Source organism: Oryzias melastigma, linkage group LG4 (assembly GCF_002922805.2).
Source record: "Oryzias melastigma strain HK-1 linkage group LG4, ASM292280v2, whole genome shotgun sequence".
Taxonomy (NCBI): domain Eukaryota; kingdom Metazoa; phylum Chordata; class Actinopteri; order Beloniformes; family Adrianichthyidae; genus Oryzias; species Oryzias melastigma.
In genome coordinates this window covers 1946411-1958910 of record NC_050515.1, presented here as the reverse complement: position 1 = coordinate 1958910, position 12500 = coordinate 1946411, and the positions used below count along the sequence as shown (strand labels likewise).

The 12500-nt window shown below is 42.0% G+C and overlaps 2 protein-coding genes across 4 annotated transcripts in view; one reads left to right on the top strand and one right to left on the bottom strand.

Annotated features, from left to right (window-relative positions):
• Positions 1 to 12500, top strand: part of scyl3 (SCY1-like, kinase-like 3) — a 113424-nt gene that overhangs the window by 42926 nt on the left and 57998 nt on the right. For both annotated transcript variants that reach the window (XM_024278288.2, XM_036211420.1), the window contains exon 2: positions 701 to 823. The gene's annotated coding sequence lies outside the window, so the exon portion shown is untranslated. The remainder of the gene's footprint in view (positions 1 to 700; positions 824 to 12500) is intronic.
• Positions 1 to 12500, bottom strand: part of trabd2b (TraB domain containing 2B) — an 84409-nt gene that overhangs the window by 65392 nt on the left and 6517 nt on the right. For both annotated transcript variants that reach the window (XM_024278290.2, XM_024278289.2), the window contains exon 2: positions 11653 to 12222. In XM_024278290.2, coding sequence (XP_024134058.1) covers positions 11653 to 12222 — 570 coding nt within the window. The remainder of the gene's footprint in view (positions 1 to 11652; positions 12223 to 12500) is intronic.

Genomic DNA, 12500 nt, shown 5'->3' with positions numbered 1-12500 from the left:
GTCAATTATCAGCTCCAGGTAATCAGCACGACTTCTGGGTAATCTGATGTTAGACCGCTTTGATCCTCATTGAGACGACTTGGTTGTGTCTGAGCTTGAAGATCAGGTAAATTACTGGACTCTCACATCAGCAACATTTACGACCAAACCACAATTTGCTTGAGATGTTAAATTTGATCACAAAGATTTTTTAAAAAGTTAATATTTTGTGTTCTTGTATTTCTTCTTTTCATCACATGAAAAAAAGAATCACATCACTGAATGAGCAAATGTTTGGGTGAAAACCGTAATTCTGACACCAGCGTCTGGAGATGCAGTGGATCATTAGGCTAAACTGGTTAGACAAAAGGACACAAACGTCCCCCAAAGACGAGCACATTCCAACGGGGCCAAGTGGGTCTCTGAGGAAATCGGTCGGTCACATTCTTGTCTGTGATCAATCAGCCTCTGACCCAGACAACCTGAAGTTAACCTCAGCCGTCCTGGAAGCTACCTTTACGGACCGCAGGAAGACCGTCTGCAGTCTAAACCGAGAGGCGTCGCTGCCTGAAAGACGAGGCTCAGTAACTTCAAACCAAAAAAAGCCCAAATGTTTTTTTTTAAATATCAATAAAATAAAGTTCAAATAGTTTAAATCACATGTTTAATCGGCTGTGTGTAAAGGTCAAAACAAAAAGCTGTGATTGTTTTCTCTTCATAGGTCTGAAGCCAACGTGGTGATTTCCTGCCACTCATCCCCAAAATCTGCCCTTTGACCTTCGCAGAGGGAGGTCAGACCTGGACTGCAGGTGGTGCTGTTCCAGAACATCAGGAGGATTGACAGGTTTTCTTCAGATCTTTAAACTTATCTTGATGTTTATGGTCATTTGGAACCCTTTCCATTGAGTTAGAAACAAAAAGGTTCAGGAGAGTTTGTCAATCTTCAAGAAGTGACAAAAAAAGTAATAAACGTTACAGTTAGAAGTTGCTTGGAATGACTCTTACTGTCAGCTGCCACGCCCCCTGACCTTACTTTACCACCATCTTTATCTGTTTATTCTAGATTGGACACAGGGACACATTTATATAATAAACATCATTCCCATGCATTCTGGAGCGGAGAGGAGCAGCTTTGCGTCAAAATTTGACATAATTAAATAAGTATTTGAAAAGCTGGGGTGGAATTTACTTCAACACTGCAGCAAATCTGACAATATTAAAGGGTTAAAATGGTTCCGTGGGTTTTATCCTGCCTTCACACCGGATGCATCAAATTTACATCTGCTGCCTCTCTCTTGACGTGCGTCAAATTTACTGCCCCCGGGCAACGGTTTTCTGGACTTCACTTGTTGCCACATCATGGAACACATGGATGATGTTGAGCGAGTAGCTTGGGTTTATTTGTATCGGAGATCTCTACAAGCACTGTGCCATGTCTGGGTTCACCAGATCATTCAGTCTCTTCAGTGCAGTGTACTTTACTCCTGCAGCAGAAGCCTCGCCTGATGGTTGTTTTGACCCTTGTGCTCTCTTATGGGGTCCAGATGACCCCACCCTTATATTGATGTGTGATCCCTCCCATGACAAAGGTGGACAGGACCAATGAAGACAAAACATTTTTGAAGAGAAAAGTTCAGCGCACTATCTTGTGGGGTCCAGATGACCCCACTTTTAATGTAACATGCCAAGGCTAGCACAAGGTTGCACGTTACTTCCATCTGTCCGTGGTCCAGTTTGAGCATAACCCGAGAGGGGAAAACTAAAAATAAAACTGTGGCTCTCCATCTGCCTGGCAACCAACCACCAGCATAGCTGCTCCACTGCCCATGGAATGGTAGCCGTGGCAGCAGACCCAGCTAGCTTAGCTGGTCCTAGCAGCGGCACTTGCTAGCTCGCTACCCTATCTACCAGGTGACTGGCTAGTGTAGTGGGTGCGATTTCTCCAGCTCTATAGGCTCTATGACAGGCACCGACCTGTCCAGGGTGTATCTCGCCTATGCTGGACAGTAACCGAGACCGTCTCCTGCAGCCCCCGAAGGTGAAGAAAATAGTTGGAAGTTTAGGACAAAAATCCACACACTGAGTGTTAAATGTTTAATCCAGTCAATGAAAACGTCACGTGCTCAAAGCTGAGATGCTGATTGGTTGACATGACAGCCTGTCACCCAAATTCCACCTGATCTCATTTGACTTAACATTGAAACTTGACGCTCCTGCCGTCCAAATCGTGTCCGGTGTGAACACCTTTAGATCAAGAACAGGTCTGACATAATTCATTTCCACAACATTTTGAGAGGTAAAGTTTTTGCCCCCTAAATGCAGTAGATTCCCTCACTTTTTTTATTTTTTTCCAGACCATTTGTTTGTGAAAGTTTTGATGAGTTTTTACGGTGAATGGATTGAAATAACATCAATATTCATTCTTGTAATGACAGTCCGGTCCTTTGCCGACTACGTGGGTTTGTGCAGTAATAAAACGGCTCATTCTGAGGCCCCCCAACCATAATTATGACATTTTCAAAAGAGCTGCTCACAGTGTGTAATAGCTTGTCCTGCAGCACAGAGCGGTAATAAATCCCGAGTGTCAGGTGAAATCATTGATGTTTGAGGAGAATGAAACGCCAGTCCTCTGGTGGATGTGGGCGAAGGATTTGGCACCAGAAACAATGAATTATGGGAGCGCTCTCCAACCTGCCCCGTTCACGAGCAGCCGCCGCGGCTTAGTGATAATGTGCTGGAGTCATTACCTTTGGTCTGCGAGCGGAGCGCAGACGCTGCAATGAGTTTATGGAGGTACGCCGGGTTCACAGGTTTTTTTTTTGGTTTCAAAAGGAATAAGAAAATAAACTCGCCATGGGTGCAAAATGACTTTGTGGGGGAACCGCTGTTTCCATGCATTGACTCTATCTTCGTGGAATTAAAAGAGAGTTAAGTACTTCCAGTAAAGAAAGCAGAATGGTGGTACTTACTTGAACTGCACCAGATTTTTTTCCAATTAACCTTTGTCTGCCGCTCTGCTATTGAACTCTAGTGAAGAAACACTTTTCTCCGCCAATTCTTCTCCAAATATGAATCAAGTACAAGACTTTTTTTCTTACTTATTTTGCTGTCAAGTGCACAGAGCCGCTCTACCGAGCTCCAGCTCGCCGTCAGCAAGCAAAGCTTTGGCCAGAACATAATTGTCTAAGTGCTTCTGGATGGCAGTGGGCTATTTGGTCATTAAGTGGACTATTAAGTCATTAGTGCTACAGTGGAATGGCTGTCTGACGGAACCAGATGATCAGCCTGATGTGTGCTGCCCAGCCGCTTTGCACATAGTGGAGATAATTATAGTTTGCATTTGAAGCAGTGTCACAGTTAAAGAGAGAGAATAAATCGTCTAGGGATGGGTCAATCTCCTTTTTTTCCGATAACCGATATTTTCGCTGCAACTGTGACCGATATCTGATATTTGCAGATACCGATGTTTAAATCTCTAGAATAATTCAAAGTTAAGAGATTTCCTGCAGGAACCTCCACATTGTCAAGAACAGTAAACATGCGTCCCAAATAGAAGCTATCAAAACAGAAAAATCCATTTTGCTTTAATGTTCAGCGAGTTATTTGCAAACACAAGCAACAGGCCTTCAAGATCACTTGGAAATAATAGGATTTAACAAAAGTGAAATAAAAAACAAAACAAAATGTAGACATTGCTTAGTGTAAACGACATATTTTAAACTGTAAACATACTTTTTATTCTAGCATGAAAATATGTTCCATTAGTTTGTTTAAACTTAAAGGTAAACTTTGAGACAAAGATTTTTGCTTTAACGCCACAGTGGATGCTAACAACCAGATGCTAACAACCAGATGCTAACGTTAGCCACGTCTGATGTTTCAGATGTGATGAAGAAATGAAACAAAACAAAGTTAAAGTCCCACTATTTGTAACACACCTAGATGTGTGAAATTTGGTCTCTGCATGTGCTGGGCCAGGTGAAAAATCCTCAGCCTCCTCAGAAAGTTCTGTGGACAAACTGGCATCACTTTTCCCGGTACCACTCGATACTGAAGACCCAGCGTACGTTACATAAGACTAACCTAACTTTCAATATCATGGATTCAAGCCACACCTTCGCCGCTCAGTCCACCTCCATCAGACTTTCCTCTACTAGCTCCACCCCCTTTTTTTAGCATTTTTCAAATCAGGGCTGAGAATGGAGTCAGCTTTAACTGCCCTGTTTGGTGACCCTTTAATGGAAACAGGAAGCACATCGAAAAATGACGAGTTGGGGTTAATCCCAGACGTCAAAGTGTCATGGAGGGGGCCCGAACCATAGGTCCATAAATGACGAGTGCTGCTTAAACAGCCAAAGCGAGCCTGGACCCCCCCCCAAGTGCAAAACACGCACTCGGGGGAAGGGAAGCAGGCCGTTGCTAAACCGAGCGATCCTTTTGCTGTAACCACCGGCCAAAGTAAAACAGAAATATCTGTGGCATGTATTAGGGCAATTTTTTATATCAGACCAATACTGATGATCTCAAATGATGAAAATATCGTCCGATACCGATACTGGCACCGATATATCGCCTCTCCTTTTTTTCTCTATTTATTGTGGACGCATTGATTTTATTTTTGTGCACAGATGAGTTAGCAAACTGAACAGACAGAATTGTTTTTTCCATTATTGAAACCCACACTCATCATATAGTGCTAATATTTATACATGGGTTTGGTTCGATGTTACCAAATCCCCCCCCAAAAGCTGCATTCTTCAGTTGAACCAGATCCAAAGAACACAACTCTGAATTTTCCATCCGATGTGATTCGATGCATGAGAATCTCATTTGGCCTCTGACAGCCTGTGGAGACGATCGCAGCTCCACGATCTGAATGTTATACTGACGTCTCAACATAAGGTTAAGCTTGTCAAGTACTCGCCATTCACAGACAGTAATCTCTTGATCAGCAAAGACCAGGACATTCCACCTTCAAATGTTTTGTGTTTGCAGTTTCAGGCTCATTTCCAAAGGATGTTAGAGACTGGCAGCATAAATGGGCTCCATCTGAGCTGGAAAACCAAAAACAAATTAAACAGATGAATATCACATAAAGCTTTCATGGAAAACACAGAATGTGTGGCTTTAAATTAAGTCCCTGTCTCAAACAGCCGGCCGCGTTTACGTTTGAGGCTACTGTGTGCGTGCACGGCGGTTCCGAGCGCCGTGTACTTTCCATGTGTTTTCATTTATATAATTGAGAAACCAAATGTCATCACATCGCACATTATTTTACCATGAATACATACATTGTTGTGATGTTTTGGCAGCATCTGCAGGCCTGAAAGATCCCCACTGTGACCACAGCATGAGGGAGTCTGCAGCCTCAACACAGAGACGCTGAGAGGGGTTTCTGCTCAGCTCAAGCAGATGAAAATGTCTTTCTTCTCTGCACCTTTGGACTGCAGCCTGGATTTGCACTTTATTTCTATTTTTACTGTAATCCATGGTGTTTATGCCACATCATCTCTGCCAGTAAAACAGATCAGGGTTCACTTGAAAGCAGTTTAGTTATTTGGAAACAGGTCTGTGAAGTCTGCAGCGTTTGACGAGATGTACGACTGAACGTGCCTAAAAATGAAAAACTTTTATGCTAAAAACTGTTGGCTGTAAGATTTTCAGGTAAAACAAAACCCCAAAAAATTCAAGTACGGTGATCTCTCGTTATATCACAGTTCGTCTTTCGTGGTCGTGGCGTTTTGCAAATTTTTCCGTGCATGCTAATTGTTTTATTATTATTCTAGAGCATTGAGTTCTGCATCCTGATTGGCTGTAGACCACTGTCAATCAGTTTCCCCATGTACAAGTTTTCCACACTGGACTTATTTTACTTTAGAGGTTTAAACTTAGAGTTTAAACCAGAGAGAAAAGTCTGAAAATGTTCATGTCTGTTTCAGAAAAGTGACTTAAGTGTGCGGCGAGGAGTTTTACGGCTCATTTGTAGAATATAACTAGAATATAACGACATACATCACCCTTATTTATTCATCCAATGCCCAAATAATTGAGAAGTGAATAAAAACCTGTTCATTAGTACTGTATTTTTGGAGTATAAGTTGTGTTTTTTGCATAGCTCAGTCAGGGTGAAGCCTATACTAAGGTGTAACTTATTTGTGGTTTTTAAAAAATAAACAAGCTAATTTGTTCATTTTTCCCCAATAACCAGTAGAGGGCACTGTTAGTGTGGGTCAGTGTTTGAAATGCAGAAGAAGAAGCGTCGTTCAGTCTGATCAGCAGGTGGAGTCTCAGAGATGGAAGTACCGCTGAAAGCGTCCCTCATTCAGATGCAGCTCCTGACAGAAATTCAGTTTCAAGTAGGAACCGTTATGATTTACTGAAACCAAAAGAAGCTGCTGCAATCGGTTCATCATTTGGGTGCTTAGTTTCAGTGAAGGTCTATTTCTTAGGATATGTCAATCACTTTGACTCTGTTCAGTACTTTGTAGTTCTAGACAATCCTTCTGTCTTTCCTGTGATAGTGGGCGGGCTCATTTAAGACCGCTGAGGAGGCGAGCACGCAACAGAACTAATGGACAGTTAAATAAAATCTGACTAATTCTTGGGATTTAAAGGAAGAATGAATGTTTTTAAAGATAACTCATTCTAAAAAACGATGCAGTAGTGACAAGTGGGGTTCAGCCGTCTCACCGCGTCCGACCCGACAGCAGCAGATGAACGTTCAGATGAAGACGCTCTAAACCTGCTGCTACCCAGACGTGACCCCGCCAGACTGCCAGTCTCCTTCCCGCTCTGCTGCTCCTGGTTTTTCTACCACCTCCTCCGGTGACCTATGACCTCTGCCCCGGAGAAAGGCGCCACAGATATGATGCAATTTCTTTTTGACACGAGCCAGTGGCCTCAGCTGCAGCGTGAAAATAAATACGGGTGTTTTCATCTGGTGGAAGTGAGTGATGCTCACAGGTTGAGAGTGCACACGGGTTAGGAGAAGCAGCTCCTCACAAATCGCACAGAGACTTCATCGTGGCGCTTCAGTGATCCAGACTTGTTCACTTGTAGGAGAACAAACCAGAACCCCAGCAGCGTTCAGTGTCTGCACGGACGAAAACTTTCTCCAGCCTTTTCCAATCAAAGTGTTGGGTTCAGATGGGCCGGCTCAAGCTGTCAGCCTCCATCAGCTCTAAAGCAGAGACCAGTAACCAGCAGCATGAAGTGGTTCGTTTCCACAGCCTCTCCTGGAGACCTCTCTGTGATCTGAAGGACCTTTGAGGAGGTTTCAGGACCATGGAGTTCTTGTGAGACCATGATTGACTAAAGACAGCTTTGACACACTTATGAGTCTGTTTTCCTTCCTTAACGGATGAAGATTACTCCTTAAAGACCCACTCCGAGGAAAATTCTGTTCTTGTAGCATTTTTCTGATATATAAAGAAAATGAACATTCTGAGTATTTCTTTATAAAAGTCGTGAATCAGAACCAGATGAAAAAATGAAAAAAATTACATTTGTGAAAAAAAACGCTGGATGGTCTAAAAGCTCCTGTTCTGATCATCCACCTGCAAACAAATAGATCCATGAACGTCTTTGTTTTTTCTCATCTGAGCTGGAATCTGGATCAGAACGGATGGACAGAAATGATAGTGCGGCCTCTTTTGTTGCACCAATAATGTTAAGTTAGGGTCATGAGGGGCTGTAAGTGTAAACAGGTGGGTGACGGGGAGAGGGGCGGACTTTCTCTAGGGTCCCACCCACAACTCAGAGGTGAATTCTAATAAACTTCTGTCGCTCTGCAGAAACTATGTCCAAGAGAACGACAAAGGTTTTAGGATTCGTATGGAGAGAAAATGGATTCACCCTGATTTGTGCTTAATTTTGGATTTGTCCATGGTAAGTTTTAGTTATACAGCACCTTTCATAGACAAAAATCACAAGGTGCTTCACAAGTTAAAAGCATAAAAACAAATACTTCAAAAGGTAAAAAAACCCATAAAAGACAAAGCTTTGCAGATTAAAAACACGAAAAAACAAAACCTCAAAAGCTAAGAGACATAAAAGACAGCAGCAAGTAACACATGCAACAATCATTACAAGCACAATTAAATTCTTGATTCGAGCATAATTTTGGATTTGTGAGTACTTTTGGTTTTGTGTGCGCATATTCTTGATTTGTGCTTAATTTTTAATAATTTTGGACATGCGTGTAATTTTAGATTTCTGTGTGCGTAATTCTTGATTTGTAACTCAATACAATGTCTAATACAACACAATACATTTTGTGAATGAGAGCAAAAATTATTAAATTCAAACTACACACGGACAACTTAAAATTCCAAAAGCTTGAAATTAACTATTCATAAAAATCTTCAAAAATGCATGAATCACTTGTTACACACACACAAAACCGCATTTACACACAAATCTGATGTGAGACTCTTTTGTCTCCAAGATTCGTGTGTAAATGATGCGTTTAAATGCAGCTAGAATGCTGGGTCATCAGAGTTTTCTTATCAGCAGCTTTGAACTTAGATTGTGAATATACACTTGTACACTTATTCCTGATGATTAATATAAAAAAGTTTGAATATCTGCTAAACACTAAAGTTGTCGCCTGCTTGTGGAAAAGCTCCGTAGTGAAGCCGCTGTAGGACAAGCGCAGAGGGAGCGATGAGAATAGAGAAACCTTGGTGTTGAGTGTTTTAAAAACACATTTTAAACTTTTATATATTATTTATCAGGCATATCAGTTTAAGAACGTGGGAAAAATGTGGAGTTTCACCAGATAATATTCATAATCTAAGTTGATAGGAAAACTCTGATGACCCAGCATTCTAGCAGCATTTAAACGCATCACTCACACATGAATCTTGGAGACTTTATTTGTGCGTGACAAGCAATGTGTGCATAACTTTTAGAGATTTGTGAATGTGATAAGTTTTAGCTGTTGCAATTTTAAGTTGTATTTTTAGAATTTTTGTACTTGAGCACAAAATGTGTTGTATGACATACAAATCAAGAATTACTCACACACAAATCGGGTTAAGTCTATTTTCTCTCCATAGATTTTGGCTAAAAACGGCATAATAGTAAATAAAAGAGGCTCAGAGAAAAGACCCAGAGGGTTTTTTAAGGTATTTGTCTTCAGACAGGAAGCCTCTCAGTTTTAAAAATACATCCGATAAATTCAAGGTGTGCAAAGTGACAACTGGTTTTTCCTTATCTAACAAAAACATCCAATAACCAATTATAAATATTAAATAATCTTCTGTGTATTGTCTTGGAGTTGCATGCTAATATGTTTTTGTTATTACAAATAACACATAAAATAAAAAATATTGGACATTTTTCTAACACAAACCATCTGTTTGTTTCCCTTTAGAAATAAATTGATCTTCCTGCAGGTTTCGACCTCGTCTTCAGAGTTTTTCCATCCATCCTTCGTCATGACCTCACTGTTAGTGTTCAGATTAAACCTCATATTATTCCAACCCATAATAATGGTTTCCATATCGCTCTAAATTGCTCGCACACGTTTGGAAAGACGAAGGCCGCGGCCTCAGAGGTCCAGCGCTGCTGGTGCATGACTTGGGCTCATTTCAACTTATTTATCATCATATTTTTACAGCACTGTGTTTGGTATCTGAATCTGAACACCTGCCTCGTAAAAACTGCTTATTAGGAGCTCTGTAAAACCTGCCTTCTTGCAGATGGATATATTTTAAATTCTACATATTTCAAAGCTGCACCTGTAATCTCCAGAGTTATGAGGTTTTAGCCACTAAATTATCTGAAATTCTCTCCAATTCATAGGAGGGTGACTGCTGGCATTTTCAGAAAACAAAAATTTCAAACTTTTTATGACGTCATAGAAGAAATTCTGATGGTTTATTTCCTTCTGGACTTTAAGTGCTCCCTCTTATTGGTTTACCTTGCAACAATTATTCCTGGAGACATGCGGTGAAGGAGTCCGGCGTGTGCAGGCCGCACTGCGCCGCTTTGACGGCATAGTTAGGAGGTGCTGATGAAAGCGGAGAGGCTGGAGACCCGCTGCCGCTCAAATTAGCTTAGCATGCCGTCACATGAAGCTCTGGGTCCACACGAACGTGCAGCACACCACTGAGGTTTCCTGCTCAGTCAGGCTGCCGCGATCAGTCGACTAATCGACGACTAAACGACTTCTAAAATAGTCGACAACTACCGGTAATTTAATAGTCGATTAGTCGTTACTTTATATTATAAGGAGTCAGAGTGCAGTAAAGTTGAAAATTATAAAGGCATTCTGGTAGCTGTTTGGACTATTTTGGCATTTATTCTGGTTTTTTATGCTATTTTGCAGTTTAGCTAATATTTCAGCTACATGTTAGCTGCTTTGGCTAATTTAAGTTTTTTTCTTCTTTTTAGACTAATTTGGACTTTAGCTAATGTTTTAGCTACATGCTAGCTATTTTGGCTAATTTAGGATTTTTTTTTCCTTTTTTAAGCTAATATACTAGCTACATGCTAGCTGTTTTGGCTAATTTAGGTTTTTTCGGTTTTTTAGGCTAATTTGGACTTTAGCTAATATTTTAGCTACATGCTAGCTGTTTTGGCTAATTTCGTTTTTTTTTCGTTTTCTTTGTCTAATTTGGCGTTTAGCTAATATTTGGCTAGATGATGGTTATTTTGGCTAATTTAGTTTTTTTCCCTTTTTTTAGGCTAATTTGGACTTTAGCTAATATTTTAGCTAGATGCTGGTTATTTTGGCTAATTTAGTTTAAATCCATTTTTTAGGCTAATTTTGAGTTTAGCTAATATTTCAGGTACATGCTAGCTGTTTTGGCAAATTTAGGCTTTTTTCAATTTCAGGGGCGGCTGTGGTGCAGCGGTAGGGCAGTTGCTTCTGTGAGCAATTATCAGGCCATGCATCTTTTTTAAGGTTTCGCTCGTTATGATGTCATCATCCTTTTCATTTCACTGGGTGCTAAGCGTGTGTAAATTTTGGAGAGTTTTCACGTATGTGTTAGGAGTCAAATTTTTGCTCAAAGTTGCCAAAATGTGTTAAACTTTAAAAACAATCTGGTCCTTTCAGTCTTTTTTTTTAACTGGTCAGCTGCTAGTTAGCCTCCTTTAGCTCTGCGTTAGCTTAGCTGTTTCTATTTCATTATCCTTTAATTATCAACCATTTTTGTCCTGACTCCTTCCCCAATCACTACATTGCTTTTTTGTAGAGCTGTCTGAATCTACAATTCCAAAATCGAGTGCACTAGAAATTTCCCAGAAGTCTTAGCGGAAAAACTAGCCAGCATCAATGCTGACTACATTAGCAAATATGTTGTCTCCCTCTCTGGCCTTCAGAGTACTAGCACTTCCTGGTTCTCCACACTTCACTTCCCATCAGCCCCTGCTGTCACTCCCAGGAGCCCCACAGCTGTAATAAGTAATAATAATCAGTAATAATCTCTGCTCAGTGCGAAGTCTTGTTTGTGCCGCTCTGCCTGCATCGCTGAGCATTCTCCTCCAGACCTGATCTTCTGGTTCATTTGCCGCCTGCCCCGACCCTCACCTGGACCCTGACCGCTCTGGTTGCCCTCATGCTCGTGTTTGACCTCTGCATGCCTCACCCTGACTTAGCTCTGTGGACTTTTAGCGGTGCTTTTTAGCCCATACCAAAGCCGACCATTCCTTTCCTTCTCATACCTGAGAGAAGTTGAGTCCGTTGAGGGGATGACACTGCTCCTCCACCTGCTCCACCGCTCCTGTAACCTTTCCCATCCGCTCCGCCTCCTGAGCCAAGAAGAGGTCCAGCACCGGCGTCCCTCTGGACCGGACGTCCCACTCCGTCAGCGAGTTGACCATCAGCATCACCCACACAGGCCTCTTCCTCTCCCAGTTCCCCGCTATGGCGTTGAACAGGTAGTCGGCGTAGAGGCCCCGCCCTCGCTGGTCAGCCGTGATCCAGTAGGGCATCATGTGCTTGACGTAGTCCAGGTGGCGTTTGAGGCGGCGGTACAGGTCCCGGGGCAGCAGGCTCTGCAGGTTCTCCCCGTGGGGGAGCAGCTGGCAGCTGGTGAGTTTGGAGATGGTCAGCGGGTCGGTCAGGTCCAGCTCGAAGAAAACACGGTTGCTGCTGTGGAACGCCTGCTTGGAGCTGTTGGGGATGAAGTCCCAGACTCGGGTGTAGGGCACGTGGATGGTACCGAACAAGTACGATGGCGGGAGAGGAGGCGGACGCTCCAACCTCCACAGGAAAGAGTTTAGTTCACTTTGCTGCAAAAGAAGCAGAAGGACGGCGTTACATTCGTCATGAAATCTACATTCTCCTTGTGTGATTCTCTGAAATCGGTTCATTTTAGTGTCCACAGGTTTACCTCAATTATTTTTCATATAAATTAACCCATAAAATGCATTTTAAAACAAGAAATGAAAAGATGCATGAGTCTCTGAATTAAAAGCACACAAAAATAGTAGTTGAAAATTTTCATGGGGTGCTGAGGTATGAAGGTCAACCAGATGAGTACGTCCCCACAAACCAAAGTTACTTTTTC